Consider the following 24,368-nt stretch of genomic DNA (forward strand, 5'->3'; position numbering starts at 1 on the left):
GAGGAAGAAAGAGCAGATGTAGATGGAGCAGATCTGGATGGAGCTGAATGGGAGGGAGGAGTGGAATTCGTCTGTCTCGACCTAAACTGAGCCTCACTACATTTTACGGTAGTGGCATCTATGGCACAGATGTGTGTGAAGTGGTCGGACACAGGAAAAGGGATTGAAAAATGGCATAAGATCCTCCTGATAGCGGAAGGAAAAATGAGCTTATCACGGGACGTCAAATCTAAATGAACATCTATGATAGAAATGATGAAATGAGAAGGAAAATCTATAGTAAGATACTCAAGAAGAGATAGCAAAAATCGAGCACGAGGCTCTATGATGGAGTTGTAGTGAGAGAGTGGATAGAGTACAAAAGTCATCACCATGTTTAGGAATCTAGGACCTTTAGTAAAAGGTCTACATGATGTATACTGATGCTCACCCCAATCAGTTAGGCGCTGACAAAAAGCAGAAATGAGCTCATCTTTGGACACAGTCCTTAGATGCTCACAAGACGGATAGTCAAGAAACTCTATTCTAGGAACCTTAAGCACATCTGCAACTAGCTGCGGTGTGACAGGGATGCGCGTACCTCGAACGCGAGTGAAAAAGAGAGGTACTGAACGATCGATCCCGTGCATGTTGGAGTAAAACTTCTGAATGAGCACGAGAGGACATGTGACCGGGACGTCACACAGTGACTCCCATCCCCTACTGTGAATGACAGAGGGAAGGTCAGTGTCGGCGAAGTCCGCCAAAATGACTTGGCATTTCGAATGAACACCTCGTTTAGAAAATTTCTCCGAAAATGCCTTGTGGGCATCTCCATCACGGAACCAAAGATTTAGAGGAGCAAAATCAGAAGATGAAGAAGCTCTAAAACATAGACGGTTCCGAGCCGGAGTGGATTTACGCTTAGGTGCCATAGACACTACTAACGTAATCAGAATGAGAAAGAGATAGAGAAGGAGACAATCAGAAAAGTCTCAAAACAGTTCACATATATCAAATATATTGAACAATAAGTACGTATGCATGGGGAATGCATGAACATGTGACATGCAAATTAAAAAGCATCATGGGCTCAACCCAATCCAATCTTACCAGCACACAAACATAGAACACACATCTAAATGCATGTAAATACCATTCTAATGCACATGAAATGCAATGTATGACATTTTGAACACATTTAAGTAAAAACCCAACCCAAAATTTCAAGAAAAACTCATTAATTTTGAAAAACCCAAAAAAAATTTCAAAAACCCCAAAACCTAAGCTTTAAAACATGAAATGCATGAAAAAGGAAGGAAAATTAGATATTACCAAGTGATTTGAAGCAAGGAAGGGCCGAAAATCACGTGGGTTGGAGGTTTAGAGTGAGAAAAAGAGGTTAGGGAGATGAACAGCCGTGGACAGATCGAGAGAATTGAGAACTGAATCGCGACAGAGCCTTTTATAGGAACCTCAGTAATTCTTGACAGCTGAGGTGTCGAGACAGGTGTTGAGGTAGGTGTCGAGAAAATGAACTTCGACAGCTACGGGTGTTGAGAAGGTATCGAGGAATAGACACCAAAACCCAGAACAGAAGCTCGATCGATCGAGAAGGTATCGAGAAGGTATTGAGGAGGTGTCGAGGAGGTTTAAAAAGTAGTTTTTCGAGAAGTGAAAAACACAGACATGAATGCAATCCAACATACACCTCAACCATTGATCCAATCAACATATAAAACTCTTAAAATCATCTCTCACAAAAATTTAAGCACATAGATCCTCAAAAACACACACACACTAAACAAGTCTAACCAATTTTATTTTTCAAAAACAAGTCAAGACAGTTTAGTGAGATTACATTAGCACATGTAAAACCTTTGTGATGGCCAAATCACATTGTACCTGTACATGTATCAAAAGTAGCAAAGAATATTGCATGTTGTGTATGAAAAACATCGCATGATTGCATATGTGTATACATGTTATGACGATCTTAGATATGAGAAAATAACTTTAACTCACACACGATCATAACTGTATGATGGGGACTACCACCTTCGAGGTACATCCTATAACTCTCACATCTCCTAGAATACACACTTGCAACTATATTTAAAGCATTTTTGATCTTTTTGCTTTTTATTTTCTTTACATATTTTCTTTTAAGCATATCATGCATGGGCATAAAAAGAGAGAAAAGAAATACCTAAGATGTTAAGCATTTGACACTGCACTTTTACTATACTGAAGCATACGAGTGTCTTTGACACTGCACTTTTGCTATGCCGAAGCATACAAGTGTCTTTATTATGATTGACGGGCAACAGTGGTGAGATGGTTATTTATGCCTTTCTCTTAGGATTTTCTAGTCTTACCCGTCAAAAAGAGTGATATGAGTGTTAAGCTTTAAGAGATAACTTAATCTTACTCATTACAAACAAGAGCCACAAAACTTACTTGCTTAGTTGTGCATAGAGATGCTCATCTAAGTTACAAGAGATACAAAGTTTAGAAAACTCTGTTTCTTTAGCCATCCAAGGTACACAAGTACCAAAGTATACATAACACACTGTTTTTGTAATTTTTTTTTCAATTTTTTTTTATATTAAAAACAAAAATAAACAAAACTGAAAGTAAACACACAAAAACATGTTAACAAAGCAAAGCATAAAACTAGATGCAAATGCATGAAGAAGAGGAGTAAGAGAGGGAGATCAATCCATGGAGATAACACCAATGTTTTGACGAAGGAATTCAAAACCTTTGCTGTCAAGAGGTTTGGTGAACAAGTCAGCCTTCTGATCATCAGTATGGATAAACTCAAGAGTGAGAATACCATCTTCGACAAGCTCCCTAATGAAGTGATGTCGAATCTCTATGTGTTTGGTTCGAGAATGCTGAACCAGGTTCTTAGAGATATTGATGGCACTGGTATTGTCACAGTACCAGTGTCACAGTAAATAGTGAGATGCTCTTGACAAATACCATAATCATGAAGGAGTTTTTGCATCCAGAGGAGTTGGGTGCAACAGCTACCGGTAGCGATGTACTCAGCTTCTACAGTGGATAAAGAGATGGAGTTTTGCTTTTTGCTCATCCAATAGACAAGATTGTTGTCCACATAAAAACAACCCCCCGAAGTACTCTTTCTATCATCAGCATTGCCAGCCCAATCAGCATCAGAGTACTCAGCTAAGACACCATTAGTGTCCTTGCTATACCACACATCGAACTCAGCAGTGGTTTTGACATACTTTATAATTCTTTTTAAAGCAGTCATGTGGGACTCTTTGGGATTAGCCTGATATCTAGCACACACTCCAACACTGTAACTAATGTCAGGTCTACTAGCAGTAAGGTAAAGAAGACTACCTATTATGCTTCTATTAAGAGAAAGATCAACACTCTTACCTAATAAGTCTACAGTGAGTTTAACATTTGGGCTCATAGGAGTTCTAACAAAACTAGCAAATTCCAAACCAAACTTTTTCACAAGATTCTTAGCATATTTAGATTGAGAAAGGAATATACCTGAATCTTGTTTGCGAATCTGCAATCCTAGGAAGTGAGTCAGCTCTCCAATCATGCTCATCTCGAACTCGGCTTGCATGAGTTTTAAGAAGCCATGAGCAAGTTCATCCTTAGTCTACCCAAAGATGATATCATCAACATAGACTTGAGCAACTATCAACTCACCATCTTCCTTTTTGATGAAGAGAGTTTGATCAGCCTTTCCTCTAGTGAACCCATGTGACACCAGATATTGTGTGAGTCTATCATACCAGGCTCTAGGAGCTTGCTTCAACCCATAAAGTCCCTTTTTAAGGTACAACACATGATCCGGAAAGTGTGGATCAATGAATCCTTTTGGTTGAGCCACATAGACATCCTCTTTGAGTAACCCATTCAAGAAAGCAGTCTTTACATCTATCTGACAAAATTTGAAATTCAGTTGACATGCTAAGGCAAAGAGAATTTTGATTGACTCTATTCGGGTAACTGGGGCAAATGTTTCATCATAGTCTACTCCTTCCATTTGCAAGTATCCTTGAGCCACAAGTCGAGCCTTATTGCAAATCACATTGCCTTCTTCATCAGTCTTGTTGTGGAATATCCACTTGGTACCGATGATGTGCTCACCTTCTGGTCTAGGTACTAGAGTCCAAACATCATTCTTCTGAAATTGATGTAGTTCATCATGCATTGCTTCGACCCAACTTTCATCTTGTAATGCTTCCTCAACTTTCTTGGGTTCAACCTGTGACAAGTAGCAAGAATAAGACACAAAGTTAGCAACACATTTATCAACTGTACGTTTCCTTAATGTGAGTTCATTCATGTTTCCCACAATAACTTCCGGAGGATGATTTAATTTGATTCTAGAGGAATGTCCTTTTTCGTCATGAGACTCAGAATTTGGTGAAGTAGGAGCATCTGCAGAGTCTTCCACAATACTAGGAGTACTTGAGGACACAGGTTCTAGTTCAACAATATCTTGAACTTCCCTAGGCTCAGGAGAAAGAATTTCTTTAGAGAGTTCCTCAATGTCTTTCTCAAAACTGGAATCTGAAGACTCATCGATGACGACATTTACTGTTTCCATTACCTTTATAGTTCTCTTGTTCTATACCCGATAAGCCTTGCTTGTAGACGAGTATCTAGAAATATGCCTTCATCGCTTCGAGAGTCAAACTTTCCTACATTCTCTCTATCCTTAAGAATGAAGCAAGTACTTCCAAAGATCCTGAAATACTTCACATTTGACTTTCTTCCTTTCCATAACTCATAGGGAGTCTTTTTGGTACCGGGTCTGAAGTACACCATTTTAACCGTATGACATGTAGTGTTTACGGCTTCTCCCCATAAGTTTCAAGCCACATCTTTGTTATGCAACATGGCTTTGGCCATCTCTTGAATAATCCTATTCTTTCTTTCTATCACACCATTCTGTTGAGGTGTAATAGGAGTAGAGAATTCTTGAGATATACCTGATCTTATGCAGAAAGACTCCATGTATGAGTTCTCGAATTCTTTACCATGGTCACTTCAAATTCGATCAATCTTTAAGCTCTTTTCATTCTACAGTCTTGTGCACAAAGCCTCAGTGCGCTCAGGAGCATCAAACTTGGATCGTAGTAAAATGACTCAAGTGTATCTAGTGAAGTCGTCTACCACAACCATGATGTATCTCTTACCACCAAGAGACTCAGTTTTGGTTAGACCCATAAGATCTAAATGCAAAAGCTCCAATGGTCTGGAGGTAGTTGATGTCTAAGTGCCTGGATGCTTAGCTTTCGTCTGTTTTCCAAGTTAACATGATCCACACACCACATTGCTCATTCTATTAAGCTTTGGTATTCCCAAGACTGATTCATGCTTAGATACAATGGATAGATGCTTGTAACTAGCATGTCCCATTCGTTGATGTCATAAATCTTCATTAGGCAAACGAATGCTATTATACACTATATCAACATCAGGAACCAATCCATAACAGTTGTCTAGTGTGCGAACCCCACTGATGAGCTTCTTTCCAGGCTCATCCATGACAAGACACTTTCCCTTTGAGAATAGCACCATGAAGTCTTGATAACATATCTGACTTATGCTCAATAGGTTCACCCTTAGACCTTCTACATAAAGAACATTTGCAATGTCTAGTAGTCCTGGTAGAGATATGATTCCTTTCCTTTTAATCTGTGACTTGTTTCCATCACCAAAAGTCACATTACCACCTTTCTTAGGCTGAAAGATCTTGAAGAGAGATCGGTCTCCAGTCATGTGTCTTGGGCAACCACTATCAAGATACCATAGACATGTATCCATCACTTTGAATGCAGACTTCATCATGAAACACACTTCATGCTTAGATGACAAATCAGAGGGAATGGTTCTTTCACTCAACTGCCTTTTATGAGCTAAGCTTTTAACTTTCACTCTTCTCAGACGAACTCCTTTGCACATTTTCATTTGAGAGAGTCTAGTTTCTTCTTAGCTAAACTGAGATCTTTTCTAATAGTCATTATAAAAAAATTCAAATAACTTTTAGACTTGTATTTTCTGAGACACTCAAACAAATAGTGATTAGAAAAACAAGATGTATTTGAAGATAAAGATCTCTTCAAACTGGTTATAGCCATGACAACAAAGGTCAATGGATCAACACAGCAAAGATTAAACCTAATCAGAGTGTGTCTACTCTAATACCACTTTATAGGCCACAATCTGAATGACCCCTTGTGATTAAACCAATTAATTAATTAGCCAAGTTGTTAATTAATCAATTAATCATACAAATACATGGAAGCACAAACAAATCACCAATAAACTAATTAAGCAGCAAAAAATAAGTAACACGGTGATTTGTTTACGAATGGGGAAAACCCTTGCGGTAAAAACCCCACCGGGTGATTTTCAGGTCACCACTCTCGAAACTCCACTATTATCAAATCAAGCAGTTACAAGTAAAGGAATCCCAAGTACCTTACCAACCTATAGTTGAACCCTTACCCCAATACCCAATTGGACTTGATCTGTAGTGACAGTTCCCACCTTTGATGCACAGCTTCCAAGTACATGACTAACCAATGCGCAAATCCCAATACGCGACTTCAAACACCAACTTAGAAGGAGAGGTTGGCTGCAAAGTTCTTCAGTTCATCCTACACGATGAAGATCAGGAAGATGTTTGGTCACAAAACCCTTTGGTACGAAATACACAGCAACTTCTTCAGAGAAGATGAACTAGGTCAAGAACTTCATCTATGATCACAAATTACTTGAACAGAGTTTACTCAATACTTTTTCAACTTGTGTACAGTTTGACGGCTCTTTAAACAATCATTTTATATGTTTAGGGTTAGGAGAAAAGAAAACCCAAAAGCATATTCACGGATCCCAAGAAATCAGATTAGGAAATCTGATTTTATAATTCTTGACAGATAGCAGGTGTCGAGGAGCTATCGAGCAAGTGTCGAGCTTTAATGATTTTGCACTTCAGCTTGTTTTTCTTGGACAGACTTGATGACTTCAACACTTGATCTTGAAACTTCGTTTCTTAAAGTATTAAAAACACTTAGAACTACTCAATTACAAGTAGAGTGCGTTTTGTCAAAGGATTAGCCAATTTACATAAATAAGTGACATATGTTTTTAACAAGTGAAAACACATATGTCCTAACAGTTATGATGATTTAAGATATGAGAAAATTAATTTAACTCTCACACAATCATAACTGCTTGTTGGGGACTATCACCGTCGAGGTACATCCTACAACTCCCACATCTCTTAGAAGACATGCTTGCAATAATATATAAAGCATTTTGATTCCTTTTGCTTTTATTTTTCTTTGCATTTTTTTTTTCTTTTGAGCATATCATGCATGGGCATATAAGAGAGAGAAGAAAATACCCAATTATGTTAAGCTTTTGACATTGCACTTTTGTTATGCCAAAGCATACAGATGTTATTTCATGATTGGCGGGCAACAATGATGAGATGGTTATTTATGCCATTTTCTTAGGATTTTTTAGTCTTTCCCATCAAAAAGAGTGATATGAGTGTTAAGTACAACAGATTATTTAATCGTACTCATCATAAACTTGAGCCACAAAGTTCACTTACTTAGTTGTGCATAGAGATACTCATCTAAGTTACAAAAGATACAAAGTTTAGAAAACTTTGTTTCAATGGCCATTCATGGTACACAAGTACCAATGTACACAAACACACACTATTTTAGTATTTTTCTAATTTTTTAGTTTTTTTTATTTTTATTTTATGAAAAACAAAAATAAAGCAAAACTAAAAACAAACAAACAAAAAACATGTTAAACAAAGTAAAGCATAAAACTAGATGCAAATGCATGAGGAAGGAGGAAGAAAAGAGGAGATTAATCCACGGAGATAACACCAATGTTTTGGCAAAGGAATTCAAACCGTTTGCTATCAAGAGGTTTGGTGAACAAATCAGCCTTTTGATCATCAGTGTGAATGAACTCAAGAGTAAGAGTACCATTTTCGACAAGCTCCCGAATGAAGTGATGTTGAATCTCTATGTGTTTAGTTCAAGAATGTTGAACAGGATTCTTAGAGATGTTAATGGCACTGGTATTGTCACAATAGATGGTAAGATGTTCTAGATGAATACCATAATCAAGGAGAAGTTTTTGCATCCATAGAAGTTGGGTGTAGCAACTACCGGTAGCAATGTATTCAACCTCTGTAGTGAATAAAGAGATGGGATTTTGCTTTTTGCTCATCTAGGAGACAAGATTATTATCCACATAAAAACAACCCCCTAAAGTACTCTTTCTATCATCAACATTCCTAGCCCAGTTTGCGTCAAAATACCTGGCTAAGACATCATTAGTGTCCTTGCTATACCACACACCAAAATCGACAGTGGTTTTAATATACTTTATGATTCTTTTCAAAGCAATCATATGAGACTCTCTGAAATTAGCCTGATACTTAGCACACACTCCCACACTGTAACTAATGTCAAGTCTACTAGTAGTAAGGTAAAGAAGACTACCTATCATGCTTTTATATAGAAACCAATCAACACTTTTTCTCAACAAATCAACAATGAGTTTAACATTTGGGCTCATGGGGGTTTTAACAAAACTAGCAGATTCCAAACCAAACCTCTTCACAAGATTTTTAGCATATTTAGATTGAGATATGAATATACCTAACTCTTGCAGACAGATCTGCAACCCATGGAAGTGATTCAACTCTCCAATCATGCTCATCTCGAACTCAGCCTGCATGAGTTTGGAGAAACTATGAGCAAGTTCATCCTTTGTCGATCCGAAGATGATATCATCAATATAGACTTGAGCAACTATCAATCGCCATCTTCCCTTTTAATGAAGAGAGTTTGATTAGCTTTTCCTTTTGTAAAACCATGTGAGACTAAGTATTGTGTGAGCCAATCGTACTAAGATTTGGGGGCTTGCTTTAAGCCATAGAGTGCCTTCTTGAGGTACAACACATGGTCTGAAAAGTGTGGATCAATAAATCCTTTTGGTGAGCAACATAGATATCTTCTTTAAGAAAGCAGTCTTTATATCCATTTGGTAAAACTTTGATAGGCCAAAAATGTATTGACCCCTTGTGATGAATTAATAGATTAATTAGCCAAGTTTAATTAATTAATCAAATTAACATGCAAATACATGGTAGCACAAACAAATCACTAATTAAACTAAGTATGCAGCGGAAAATAAATTGACATGGTATTTTGTTTACAAATGGGGAAAACTAATACGACAAAAACCCTACCAGGTAATTTTAAGGTCACCACTCCCGAAATTCTACTATTATCACAACAAGCGGTTACAAGTAAAAGAATCTCAGTACCTTATACCAACCTACAGTTGAACCCTTATCCCAATACTTAATTGGACTTATTTTGTAATGACAATTTATCCTTTTGATGCACGGCTCCCAATACATAACTAACCAATTGCACTGATCCCAGTACGCAACTTCAATCACCAACTAGAGAAGGTTGTTGGCTGCAAATTTCTTTAGTTCATCCACGATGAAGATCAAGAAGATGCTTGGTTACAAAATTCTATGGTGCACAAACACAATAACTTCTTTACAAGAATAATGAACTAGGGCAAAACTCTGTCTCTAGTCACAATTTGCTTAAACAAACTTTGCTCAACACTTGCGTAACTTGTGTCCTCTTTGATGGCCCTTAAAATAATCATTTTATATGTCTAGGGTTGTGAGAAAAGAAATCCCAAACATATAATCACGGATTAGAGTCAAAAGAGATCTGAAATTCTGTTTTTCATAAATCTCGACAGATGCCCATCTGTCGAGCTGCTGTAGATCTGCTATCGAACCATAAGGTTGGAACAGCTCTTAAACCTCGACAGATAGGTAGCTGTCAAGCTTTAATAAAAAGCACTTTTCAGACTTGAATCTTGGATAGACTTGTATGGCTTCAACACTTGATTTTAAAACAAAGTTTCTTGAAGTATTAAATACATCCTAGATCTACTCAAATGCAAGTAAAGTACATATCCAAAACTAACTTTCCCTCTAAGAATGACTACTCTCGTATCCAAAACTACTCCCCCTTTTTGTCATGAGTGACAAAGGGTAAGAGTGTCAAGTAGACATCTGATCATAGAGCTAGCAACTCCATGATTATCATCAAAAGCATCATCATCATCACCATCATCATCATCATCCTCAGCCTCAAAATTAGAAGCCATAGGAGGAGGTGGAGGAGAAGCCTCAGAAGCGAAGCCACCTATGATTGCTTGTTGCCATGCAATACGACCGACACGAATGTTCATCTGATATAGCTCTATAGAGAGTGTATCAAGGCGAGCATCCATGCGCTAAAGCTGCGCCATGATGTCTTTGAGTGACACATCGCTCGTAGAAGATGAGGGAACAAATGTGGATGGAGCAGATCGAGATGGAGCCAAACGGGAGTAAGGAGCTATTGAATCCGACTGCCGTGACCAAAACTGCGCCTCACTACGTTTAACGGTAGTGGCGTCTATGGAACACATGACAGAGAAGTGATCAGAAGAGGGAAAAGGAACAGAAAAATGGTATAAAATTCATTTGATAGCCGAAGGGAAAATGAGCTTATCACGGGTAGCCTTATCCCTAAACACATTTATAATAGAAAGAATAAAATGTGAAGGAAAATCTACAGTGAGGTGCTCTAACAAAGAAAGCAAAAATCAAGCACGAGGCTCTGTGATGGAGTTATAGTGAGAGGGTGGGTGCAAAACAAAAGTCATCACCATGTTTATGAATCTAGGACCTTTAGCAAAGGTCTTACATGGTGTAAACTGACGATCACCCCAATCAGAAGGGCACTCGCAGAAAGCAGACATCATCTCATCTTTGGACACAATCCTCAGATGCTCACAACTGGGGTAGTCAGGATTGTCTACCCTCAGGACATGGAGCACATCGGATACCAATTCCGGTGTGACAATAACGCACATACCTTGAACGCGAGTATGAAAGAGAGGTACTAAAGAATTGAGTCCATGCATGTTGAAGTAAAACTCCTGGATTAGCACAAAAGAACATATGACCAGGACGTCACACAGTGACTCGTAACCCTGACTATGAATGACATCGGGAAGGTCAGTGTTGGCGAAGTCTGCCAAAATGACTTGGCATTTCGAATGAACAACTCGTCAAGTAAAGTTCTCTGAGAAGTCCTTTCGGGCATCCTCATCATGGAACCAAATATGAGAAGGAGTAGGATTAGATGAAGACGATGCCCCAAAACAAAGAGGGTTTCGAGATGAAGCTAACTTACATTTAGGTGCCATAGAAACGACTAACGTAAACAGAAAAGAGAGAGAAAGAGAAAGACAATCAAAAAATTCCCATGTAGTCAAATATATTGAAAAGAAAGTACGTATGCATGTGAAATGCATGAACATGTGACATACAATATAAAATTCATTATGGGCTCAACCCAATCCAATTCTACCAACATATAATCAATTTTCACACAGCTAAATGCATGATAATACTGTTACAATGCTAATGTAATGCAATGCATGAGATTTGAAACTCATTTAAGCAAAAACTCATCCCAAAATTGCAACAATAACTCATCAATTTTGAAAAACCCTAAAACCTAGGTTTCAAAACATGAAATGCATGTAAAGGAGAGAAAAGAAACTTACCAAATTAAAGAAAAACCTTGAAAACACTTGGAATAGAGGTTTGGAGTGAGGGAGTGTGATTTGGGAGGTGAGGAGACAAAGCTATCAAGATTGACCTGTGTCAAAATTCTTCGTTCCAATTTTTGGATAAAAGGTTTTGATTGGTTGCAATGGAGTGAACTCAGTGGTGGCAAGGTGGTTGGGCTTTAAGAAGCCTACTTTTACAGGAAGATCTACCATTAGGGGTTGTACAAAGTCTATAGATAGTCATGGATATGGTTCTAAATCTTTGCAATTCTTTGAAACTGGTGTCAGATTTGGTTATCGCCCTTGTGATGATAAGGCCTTGTTCTGGTACATAACTTGGGTTCCCTCTTCTCAAGGTAAGCAATACATTCCAATTTGGGTTGTTGAGTACTCTTTTGTAAAGTTGTTATTTACAACTATATGTTTTATTGGCTTATATTCTGTGTCAAATTTGATTGTAACCCTGTATTTATTGTGAGATTTCATTGTAAGGGTTGTGTGATAGAGAGAGAGTGTGAAGACTCGGGCAATTGAAGAAAGAAGTTTTCGCGGGCAGCTCACGACTTAGCATCCCGCGAAGTGTCTCACGTGCCTTGCACATGTTGGAATGCGAAGAGTCAGGCCAGATGGAGACAGCTGTGTCTTGCAAGTATCTCGTGAGTAAAGCCTTCCCGCAAGACACCCGCGAGGCATTCTGTTCTACCACCCTATCCAGTCTGATACACACTTTCTGTGCCTACACTATTTATGCCCACATTACCCACAAATATAAAGAAGAGCTTCTAAGAGAAAACCCTAGCCAAATACCTTGAAAGTTAGAGATTGTTATACCCACAATCCTCTACACATTTGTTTTGGAAATTTCCTCATCTCCTACCTCTCCATTTCCATACCATTGAGAGGTTGATAGCCCAAACAATTACCACATCCTCTAAGAGTGTCAAGTGGATTTTTGGTGCTGCTGGGAAGCATTGGAAGAAGCCAAAGATGGCAAATGCAACATGGAGTTTGTTGTGGGATCTGGAAAGCTAGACAAGACACGGTTTCAAGAAGCCTTGTTGGAGTAGGAGCTTGGAGGGCTTAGGTACATCGGGTAGATTAGGCTTGGAGGGTCTTTTACTAACCCATGTATTCCAACTGATTGTCTAGTGGATCGATTTCCGCTTGGAGGTCGGTGGAGAGATTTTTCACCAAGTTCTTCGGTTTCCTTTTCGATAACATGTCTCAGTGTTATCTGTATTTACATCTCTCTTCCCTACTCTTATTCATTTTATTTTTACTGTTGTGTTGCTTTAAATATGGATTAGAGTAGTTATTTTGCTTATACACTTGTGTTTACACTATTTCACACTTAGTATTAAGTTAGTGTAAAATCAACTAAGCCGTAACTTTGCTTTGGGGGTCTAAACAGCTCTTGTGTTTTCGACGCATTTTCGAGCTTTCACCTTTGATAGTTGGTTCCATTAAATTTCATTATCTTATCAAATAATATTATAATAGAAGAAATTTGGTGTAAGTTTAATTTTGGTATTCCATTTAAAAATATTTGAATTTGGTTCATGAAATTTCAAAAATAGAACAATTTGGTTACTCTTTATTCTTTCTGTTTATTTGTTTATTTTTTGGGTTTAGAGGACTAATGGAATGTTTAGCCATCCCATTTTTTAGGTACCAACTTGCACTAATGGCATGTGTAAGGGATCAAAATTGAACCAATTCCATATTTAAGGGATCAAAATCAAATCAACCCATATTTTATCTGTTAGGTTCTCAAGACTTAGGAACTAATATATTTAGAACTCTAATGTGTAATGTTGGCAAATCACGATCAAAATAGTCGTTAGTCCTGTTTAGACTTGCTCAAAGTGTGTGCGTTGTATGTAAAGTTGGAATCGAGTAGTTGCAGAAGTATTAGTGACTTTCGACCTGGCTCGATCGATCTAAGCTTAGACTCAATCGATTGAATCTCGGGCAGAATGTTTTTTCTGTAGATTTTTCCAACTCAGTCCTAGCTCATTAAAACGTTTAGGGTTTTATGTTTTGCCCTGGGTATAAAAGGCAAACCCTAGTCACGTTTTAAAGGTTGCTCATATTGCTGTTTATGTGAATCTCTTGTGAGATCTAAGAAGTGCTTGCCTTCACACAAACTTAGGATTAGCAAGAAGGAGATTTCTTCAAGAGCTTAATAATCATTTAGTTACTGCCATAAAAGCTTAAAGATACATAAGCAAGTCTGCTTGTACATACTGTAGAATCTAAGAAAGGAGTCTGTGGTCTCGGAGCTTGCACATGGTCGTGTCAGTAAGTTTTCTACTGGTGGATAGTAATAAGATGTTAGTAGTCTAAGTCACTATTGTAAAACTTTGATTCTTTCATAGTGGATTCAGGTTTAGCTTGAGGATAGTTAGGTCAAATCCTCCCCAGATTTTTTACTGGTTTGGTTTTCCTGGGTCATCATATCTTTGTGTTCTTTATTTTCCATACTTTACATTGATATGATTATATGATTATGTTAACCTAGATCTGAAATTTGGACTAAGTAATAACTTGGTTAATTAACTAGGTTAATCCAGTTGTGTTTTAAGGGGTCTAAAAACAAACAAGTGGTATCAGAGCGGGTAGATCTTGTGTTAGATCTTTTGATTTAAGAGTTGATCCTTGATCCTTGTTATCATGGATAATTTGAAGTGTCTTTCTGCTCATATTTGTAATAATTTGAATAAAAAAGATACTGTGGTTTCTGTTGATCTTATTGATACTTATGAAACTCTTCGTAAGGAATTATTGAAAACTATGAGAATTGCTAAGAAATTCAAGGAAGAGTTAAAATTGGCTAATCTTGAAAAAGAGGAATTGGTTGTTAGATTAGATGAATCTAATAAAAAGAATGAATTTTTGAGAAATCAAATTTCCTCTCATGATGAGAAGATGAAAATCTTGGAACAAGAGTTAGTTGAATCTGTTAGGTTCTAAGGTCTTAGGATTTTATGTATTTAGAACTCTAATTTGTAATGTTGGCAAACCATGATCAAAACATTGTATTTAGTCTTATTTAGACTTGCTCAAAGTTGATTTAATATTGTAAAGTTGGAATCGAGTGGCTGCAGAAGTACTTGGGACTTTCGGCCTGGCTCGATCGATCGAAGAATAGACTCGATCGATCGAAAATCGCACAGGTTGAATTTCTGCAGAATTTCCAACTCAGCCCTACTTCATTAAACGTTTAGGGTTTTATGTTTTTACCCTAGGTATATAAACAAAACCCTAGCCACGTTTTTGAGGGTTGTCCATATTGTATTGTTGCTCATACATTGCTGTTTTGTGTGAATCTCGTGTGAGATCTTTGAGGAGCTTTCCTTTACACAAAACTTAGGGTTTTCATGGTGGAGATGATTTCAACATCTTGAAGATCATTACTGTTGCAACCATTGGAACTTAAAAGAAAAGCAAGCGGGGAGCTTGTAGCTGATTGAGGAATTCAAGAAAGAAGTAGTCCGTGGATTCGGAGCCTGCGCGTGGTCGTGTCAGGAAGTTCTACTGGTGGGTAGCATTAGGAAGTCGAGCGGGGAGCTTGTAGTCCTTTTGTACGAACTTCAATTCTTTCATAGTGAATTCAGGTTAGCCTTGAGGATCGGTGGGTCAAATCCTCCCCAGGTTTTTACCGTGTGGTTTCCTGGGTGATCATATCTTGTGTTATTTATTTTCCGCTGCTTTATATTCTTGATATGATTGTTTGGATTGTTTTAACCTAGAATTGCTTAATTTGACTAAGTAACAACTTGGCTAATTAATCTAGGCTACGCAATCTGTGTGTTTAAGGGGTCTAAATTTCCATCAATTGGTATCAGAGCGGGTAGCTCTTTTTGTTGGAGATTTTTAATCTCTGAGCTGATCCTTGACCCCTGTTGTCATGGAGCATGGACACTCTTTGTTTGTTCCTCCTCATTTTGATGGGAACAACTATGCTTATTGGAAAGTAAGGATGAAAGCATTCCTGAAATCCATTGATGAAAGGGTTTGGAATTCCGTTGAATACGGATGGGAGAAGCCCGCTACTCCTGTGAGTGAGTGGCAAACTTCTGAAAAAGAAGCAGCAAGCTTCAATAGCAAAGCTATGAATGCTATCTTTAATGCTGTTTCTATGGAGGAATTTAAGAGAATCTCTAATGTTGAGGTTGCTCATACTGCTTGGAAAATCCTCCAAACTGTGCATGAAGGCACAAAGGCAGTTAAGATAAACAAACTGCAGCAATTAACTTCTAGGTTTGAAAACATTAGGATGTCTGATGATGAATCCTTTGATGAATTTTATGCCAAACTGAATGATATTGTTAATTCTGCTTTTAATTTGGGTGAAATCTATGATCAACCTAAGATTGTTAGGAAGATTCTTAGATCTTTAACTGAAGACTTTAGACCCAAAGTGACTGCCATAACTGAAAGCAAGGATGTGGACTCCATCCCTGTTGATGAGCTTGTAGGATCTCTTCAATCCTATGAGTCTGACCTACCTAAAGTAAACAAATCCAAATCAATGGCTCTTAAGTCAGTTGATGATGTTGATGGTGGTGGATTTGATGATGAGCTCTCTGCTACAGAGATTGCCTATCTTGCCAAAAACTTTAAGAACTTTCTTAGGAATACAAATAGAAAGGCAAGAGGTACTTACACTGCTGAACCTAGAAATTTTAGGAAGAATGATCCCACTAAGGTTAACAATTTTGAAAAACCTAGAGAAAATTCTGGTCAATCTTCTAATAACTCTTTGGGTCCTCAGTGTTTTGGCTGTCAAGGGTATGGTCATGTGAAGTCTGAATGTCCTACATTCTTAAGGACTAAGGGTAAAGCTATGGCTGTAACCCTTAGTGATAATGAGGTTTCTGATGATGAGTCCGGTGGTGACGAGGATGGAAACTTCATTGCTTTCACGGCTACTGCTATAGTCAATGAAGGCATATCTGCTGAAGAGAACCCTTCTGATGGGGAACTCTCTGAAGATGCAGATCTTCAAGAGGCCTATAACAAACTTTGCAAAATTGCTGCAAAGGATGCTATGAAAGTTGATCTTGGCCTAAAGAAAATTGATTCTCTTGAGCTTGAAAAGAGAAATTTGCTTGTTAAACTGTTTGATGCAAATGAACTTTTGAATAATGTTAAATCTGAGAATATGCTTTTGCTTGATAAAGTTAGAACTTTGGAACATGATTTATCTGTTGCTAGATCTGCTAGTTCTAAACTTGATCACATGCTGAATGTTCAAAAGTATCCTTCTGATAAAACTGGGTTAGGATATGTTGAAAGCATCTTTGATACTGGACCACATTCCACTACTTTTGTTCCTTCTTCTTCTTCTGGACCTTCTGTGAGTGAGGTTGTGAGTGATACTGTCAAACCACCTGTGAGTGAGGTAGTTAAACCTGTAGAAGTTTCACCACCTAAGAAGACTAGGGTAGACTTAAGAGAATCTAAACCTAAGGAGCCTACCAAATCTAAGGACAAGATGCATGGTAAACCTGCGTGGGTTTGTCATTATTGTGGTAAGTCTGGACATATTCGTCCTAACTGTTACAAGCTTCAAGCTGATAAGAGAGCAAATAAACCAAAAGTGCCTGTGCCTCAAGCACAAGATCCTATGGCATTAATTGGTGAATTGGTAAAGGTGTTAAACCTTTATTCCAATCATGGAGTTGGGAATCACTCAAATGTGAATAAGAACTCCAATGCTCATGGTGCATCTAAAAAGTTTTGGATGCAAAAGACTCGAAATACTTGAGTCTTTCTGACATGGTCCTTGTGCTTCATTGCTCTATTCTTTTGTGACCATTGTTCTTTGTTTTTTTTTTTTTTTTTTTTGGTTTTCTTTGTTCTAGGACTTGCATTGCATTACATTCATGCATTTCATTCTAGGATTTATTTGTTTTCCTTTAAATAAAAAAAAAAAAAAAAAAAAAGGGAAAGAAGGAAGCAAATTTATGTTGAACATATTGTTCTTGATTTTTGAAAAACAAGGTTGGTCAATTTATTTACACATAACATGTCTTATGTACCTTGTTTAACTTGGATGAGCTTACTTTATTGCACTTTACTAGTTTGAGCTTTGTAGTGCATGTTGTGTGGGAAAGATGTTTATGGTGTTTATCACTTTGTCTTAATCTTGAAGTCACATGTTATTTGACTGTCGGACTTGATCCTTTTGAGAAAGGCATAAATAACCATCTCACCACTGTTCACTAGCCAATCATGAACACCTTAGTGCATATCATAAGATTCTGTGCTCGAGAAAGTGTAGCACATGCACAAAAAGAACATAAGGTGTAGCCTCAAAATAAATTAAAACTGGTGTGTACTATTAGGCTTGATGCCAATTCACTTAATTCAAACCGGTGTGTACTATTAGGCTGAATGCCATCTCATGCAAATAAGAGGCAAAAATACAAGAAACTTACATGATTGCAAGCTTTTGTTCTAGGAGATGTGGGAGTTATAGGATGTAACTCTTTAGGTGATAGTCTCTTTTGAATTCTATGTGATGAATTTTGTAGACTTTGTGATTGATTGCTATTCACATATCACCTCACATGTATCTCAAGTTTTTGCTAGTATCACACACGACACAAGTTACTCTTTGTTAAACACTGTACATGCTAGTGTGTGTTTTTGGTCTGACCAACCAAGTTTGAAAATATCTTGAGATTTATGCACAACATATTTGTTGCTTGAGAAAATATAATGGGAGGTTGATTGCAATTTGTTTAAGAATATTGGGTTCAAAATTTTGGGTTTTTGAAAAAGCATTCCATCTCATACTCATGCATTTTGTTTCTTCAATTTAATGCTTTGAGGAGTTATTTTCAAAATTCGGCTTGTGTCTTTCAAAAACTGTGATTTTTCCAAAATTTAGTGAGCCTCTGCCCATTTCGATCGATCCAACCTATTTTTCGATCAATCGAAAAAGTGCTCTCATTTGTCTTAAAATGACTGTGCTTTTCGATCGATCGAATGTAATTTTCGATCGATCGAATATCGTGGAAAAGCTTTTTAAAAGTCCAGTTCTGACTTTTTCAAAGGTACTTTTCAAAATTTTTTCAAACTTTTCCTTCTCTCTCCGCGTTGGCAAGGCTCCACCTTTGAGATTTTGTCGTTTTCCTCCGTTCTTTTTGCCAAATCTCTCCTTCCTCAAGCCGGTAAGACTCTTTTGCCCTTCCTTTTGATTTTATTTTCATTATTTCATGCATAAATCCATGCATTTAAGGGTAATTTTCGGACTTGATTCTTTTTGGATTTTCTGTTGATTCAAACCTTATTTTATGAAATTGATCATTGGGTTTTTGTGGGGACACATTATATTAATGATCCTTGGTGGTTAATTTGATCAATTTGGTGTTTTGTGAAAAATTGAAAATTCTAGGGTTTGTTCTTGATCCGAATTGGGGATTTTGTTGAATTGGATTGAATTTGATGAAATTGGCTTGTTATGGTGGTGTAATTAAGCATTATAATCTATGTGCTGTGTTTTGTAATGCTTAATTCATCAATTTGGTACAAAATTTTCAAGTGATTTTTTAAAAATTTTGGGTTTTTTGATAGAAATTCCTTGTTCAAGCCAATTTTGTCCAATTACTCTCAATTGAACTTAATTTGTCACTGCATTTAGATCATGCATCACAACATGTTATTGTTCATGCATCATATAGATTTTTGTTCTATATTATTTATTGTGCTAATTTGCAGTCTGCCCTTGGTTTTGTTTTCTCTTGTTTCTTTGTGTTTTTCTCTGTGTGTCTCTGTCCTTTCCTTAGCACTATGCCTAGGAAAACTAGAGCCCGTAGGAGTGTTCCCTCACCTTCTCCTTCACCCCCTCCATCCTTTGATAGTGAGAGGTTTCCGAGTGAGGCAAACCAAGAGACTTTTGAGAAACTGACCGTTAAGAGAAAGATTTGGGCTGAGCGTTCTGTGCTATTAGATGAGCTTGATCCTGCCATTAGGGCAAATTTTGAGCGTCGGGGTTGGTTACCCTTGGTGGATGTTTCTGATCCTCCTCCACCTTCTGCCTTGATTAGAGAGTTCTATTCGAACATCTCTATCCGCGTCTATGATTCCAACACTCTAGTTAAGAGTTGGATACGAGGCGTAGAGTACACCATTACTCCTCGGGTAGTGGCTGATGCTCTAGGGGTACCTTTGGTCCAGCATCCTGTCTATCCTTATGATGAGTCTCCCGAGATTAGCGATGTTTTGTCATACGTCACTGGTACTACTGTCCAGTGGGGTTCTGATCCTCGGATCACTTCTGCTGAGCTCTCTGGGTTGCACTATCTGTTCTTTCGGATAGCTTGTCATTCGATCTGGCCTATTTCCCATGTTCACACCATTCCTCTTGAGAGGTGTGTTTTTCTGTACGCTCTTGTTACTGATGCTCCTATTAGTTTTCCCCATCTTTTTCTTCGTTCTTTGAACGAAGTTTATAGGAGTTCATCTACTGCTCATGCTCTTGTTCATCCTATTTTCATTCATAGGATTCTTCTCTATCTTGGTCTTAGTGACTTTCCTTCCTCTGAGCCCGTCCATGTGATAGGTCCTTTAGGTGCGTCTTTTCTTAGACAGAGGGCCGCTCATCTTCGAGCTGGTTCTAAACACCCTAGATCTGAGCCCTCTAGTAGCGCACCTCCTCCTTCTTCTTCTGCAGGTCTTGCTGGTGAGGATATTCCTATTCCAGTTGGTGATGATGCTGCTGCTGCTGATGTTCCTCCATCTCCTTCGGCCGACTTTGATGTTCGTCGTACTTTGGAGACTGTCATGACTGTTCAGCAGGCTCATGGTCAGATTTTGGTGGACTTGCTGGATGAGATGCGTGCTCTCCGAGCTGATCTTGCGCGTCTTCATTCACCCTCACCACCTCCTTTTGATGGCGACTTGTGATTGCCCTTTGGCATTCCGTCACAAAAAGGGGGAGTGGAGTTTTGACTTGTAGTAGAGTTTTTGTTGTTAGGGGGAGATTTTTTTTTTTTTAGAGGAGCTTGTGGAGTTTTAGATTGTATCTATGTGCTTCACTTTGTATATCATTTTTGGGGATATTCATGTTAGGGGGAGTAACATTGATTGATATACATGATATTTTTTATTGATTCTTGTTGCTTTATGATTCACTGCGTATTGATTTATATTTATGACTTGTTCATTTTTATATGTCTTTATTTTGTGTTGTGTGGATCTTACAAGAATGTTATACCTGTTGTTTTACTCTTTACTGTCACACATGCGTTTATGCGTTTGTTGAGTATTTCAGGATTATACAGGTTGATTCAACTAAGCTGCTGTCTACACTTGCAACTATGGATAGTAGTTAGGCTGAATTGAATTTTATGAGCATTATCTTTGTAAAGGGCTTTTTATTTGTAAAACTTTGAGCTGTTAATTAGGGTTTTGTCACGGATTGCCAAAGGGGGAGTTTGTTAGGTTCTAAGGTCTTAGGATTTTATGTATTTAGAACTCTAATTTGTAATGTTGGCAAACCATGATCAAAACATTGTATTTAGTCTTATTTAGACTTGCTCAAAGTTGGTTTAATATTGTAAAGTTGGAATCGAGTGGCTGCAGAAGTACTTGGGACTCTCGGCCTGGCTCGATCGATCGAAGAATAGACTCGATCGATCGAAAATCGCACAGGTTGAATTTTCTGCAGAATTTCCAACTCAGCCCTACTTCATTAAACGTTTAGGGTTTTATGTTTTTACCCTAGGTATATAAATAAAACCCTAGCCACGTTTTTGAAGGTTGTCCATATTGTATTGTTGCTCATACATTGCTGTTTTGTGTGAATCTCGTGTGAGATCTTTGAGGAGCTTTCCTTTACACAAAACTTAGGGTTTTCATGGTGGAGATTATTTCAACATCTTGAAGATCATTACTGTTGCAACCATTGGAACTTAAAAGAAAAGCAAGCGGGGAGCTTGTAGCTGATTGAGGAATTCAAGAAAGAAGTAGTCCGTGGATTCGGAGCCTGCGCGTGGTCGTGTCAGGAAGTTCTACTGGTAGGTAGCATTAGGAAGTCGAGCGGGGAGCTTGTAGTCCTTTTGTACGAACTTCAATTCTTTCATAGTGAATTCAGGTTAGCCTTGAGGATCGGTGGGTCAAATCCTCCCCAGGTTTTTACCGTGTGGTTTCCTGGGTGATCATATCTTGTGTTATTTATTTTCTGCTGCTTTATATTCTTGATATGATTGTTTAGATTGTTTTAACCTAGAATTGCTTAATTTGACTAAGTAACAACTTGGCTAATTAATCTAGGCTACGCAATCTGTGTGTTTAAGGGGTCTAAATTCCATCAGAATCTAAAGTTGAAATTAAAAATTTGACTAGTACCAAGCCTGTTGTTGATAAAAGAAGTGTTTCTGTTTCTCTTAAGCCTGAAACTGAGAAAGTTTATATCCCTCCTTTCAAAAGGAATAATAAAGAAAATGCTTATTTTGCTAGGTTAGACAAAGGTAAAAGTTCTGATGTAGACACTAAAGTTTCTAAACCTATGTCAAAACCTACTGTTAGAAAGCATAATAAATTTTTTTTTATGCCTACTTGTCACCTTTGTGGTGTTGTTGGTCATATTTGACCAAATTGTTTGAACGGTTTTAGACCCCTTAACACACAACCAGATTGGTTAGCCTAGATTAATTAGCCAAGTTGTTACTTAGTCAAATTAAACAATTCTAGGTTAAAACAATCAAACAATCATATCAAGATATAAAGCAGCGGAAAATAAATGAACACAAGATATGATGACCCAGGAAACCACACAGTAAAAACCTGGGGAGGATTTGACCTAACTATCCTCAAGGTAAACCTGAATCCACTATACGAAAGAATTGAAGTTCATACAGAAGGACTACAAGCTCCCCGCTTGACTTCCTAATGCTACCCACAGTAGAACTTACTGACACGACCACGTGCAAGCTCCGAATCCACGGACTCCTTCTTTCTTGAATTCTTCAATCAAGTACAAGCACCCCCACTTGATTAATCTTTAAGATCTTGAATCTGCAACTGAATGATTATCAAGATGTTGATAACCCTAAGTTTATGTGAAGGAAAACTACTCAAAGATCTCACAAGAGATTCACATAAACAGCAATATGAGCAACAAAGACCTTAGAGAGGTTTGGGTACAAAACCCTAGATACAAAAGAAACACTCTCTTCTCTCTCTCTAAAAGCTCTAAAAAAACGTGGCTTAGGGTTTCCTTTATATAGTGGGAGAATTAGATCTGAAACCCTAATCCTTAATGGGCTTAAGCTGCTGTTTGTGCTGACTTAAAATTCTGCAGATACGATTTTCGATCGATCGAGCCTGTTCTTCGATCGATCGAACCAGGCAGAATATGAAGTCTTCTTCCTGCAGCTTGTATATTCTTGAATCTTGACTTGAATCACCTTGAGCATTGTCTAATAAAACCTATAGACTCTAAGATCTATATCTAGACAAGTTTGTGTTCACGATTTGCCAATTGTTCTAAACATTTAGAACCTAACAATGTTCTTTGTTGAGGCAAAAACCAAAATTTGAGACTAGATTTGCTGTTAGGAATACTGATATTCCTAAATTTGTTCCTGTTTGTCACTTTTGTGGTGTCTCCAGTCATATTCGTCCTAATTGTCATAAATTAAAATTTAAGCATTCTGTATGTCAATCTAGGATATGTGATGATATTTCTTCTGCCATAGCTTTTGCTTTTTTTCTTTTTCTTTTTTTTTTAAAATCATTAAAATTAACAATATGGGACTCAAAAATTGATCTCTATATTTTCTAAACCTAAATCGTTCATAGCTAAACTTGCAAATTTCATAAGATTTGTTATTGTTTCTGATCTCAACTCAAATAAACTTCAATTCTAAATATTTTGAAGTAATATGTTTGCATATGTAGATGTGGGTCATGAGTTTGTATATGAGGTCATTCTTTTCGTTGGGTTTGTGTTTGAACAACTTTCATTGAGTCTGTATCTCTAAATCTCAATTCCTTTTGTGCTCTATTCTTTTACTTGATTTTTTTTCCCTTCTTACTGCCAAATTTGTGCTTTAGGGTATTGAATATTTTATTGTTGGGTTTTTAATTGGAGCTCTATCTCTTTTGGGTTTGTTCATTTTGAGTTTTTGGATTGCTGGGTTTTAAATTCTGTGTGATTCCAATAACTTAGTGTGACTCTGAGTTCTTAGTGTAGTGTTGTGGTGTTTGCTTCCGCTATTTGTTTAGTGTGACTTTGAATTCTTGGTGTTTGAATTTTCTGCAGAAATTTTTCTGCATAATTGTGTTTATTATGGTCTTTGGTTTAGACATGGTTTATTCTTGCAATAGTGATGAAACTGTTCCACTTTGGGACTACCATACGTTCAATCATCAATGTGCTAATGCGATTAACATTGGTGACACTAAAATGAGTAATGTTTTGCTCTCAATAATTTGTTCTTATTTTTCTATTGTTACTTTTTTTTTCTTCGTTTGTTCATTTTTCATTTGCTCAGTTCAAGATTTGATCTAGATTTGGCATGTTGGTACTGTTATGGGTATGGATACTTAAACAGGTGCTGAATACAATCTTAATGGACCTGTTGCCTAGGAAGTTTTTAACGAACTGCTTTTAGCTAAGGTAGAGGGTAGACCTAAACTTCTTTGCTAACCATTTATCGTTGGAATTGGAC

The 24,368-nt window shown here is 37.5% G+C and overlaps 1 protein-coding gene across 1 annotated transcript; it reads right to left on the reverse strand.

The window, feature by feature from the left end:
• Positions 1–8,244: 8,244 nt before the first annotated feature.
• On the reverse strand, positions 8,245–10,347 carry LOC136066557 (uncharacterized mitochondrial protein AtMg00810-like). The gene is made up of 2 exons (XM_065771033.1): positions 10,147–10,347; positions 8,245–8,751 (listed from the first exon to the last, which is right to left on the reverse strand). The coding sequence occupies exons 1-2, from the start codon at positions 10,345–10,347 to the stop codon at positions 8,245–8,247; spliced, it is 708 nt and encodes a 235-aa protein (XP_065627105.1).
• Between the last annotated feature and the right edge of the window lie 14,021 nt (positions 10,348–24,368).

The sequence above is a fragment of the Quercus suber genome, unplaced genomic scaffold (assembly GCF_002906115.3).
Source record: "Quercus suber isolate HL8 unplaced genomic scaffold, Cork oak 2.0 scaffold_38, whole genome shotgun sequence".
Lineage (NCBI taxonomy): Eukaryota > Viridiplantae > Streptophyta > Magnoliopsida > Fagales > Fagaceae > Quercus > Quercus suber.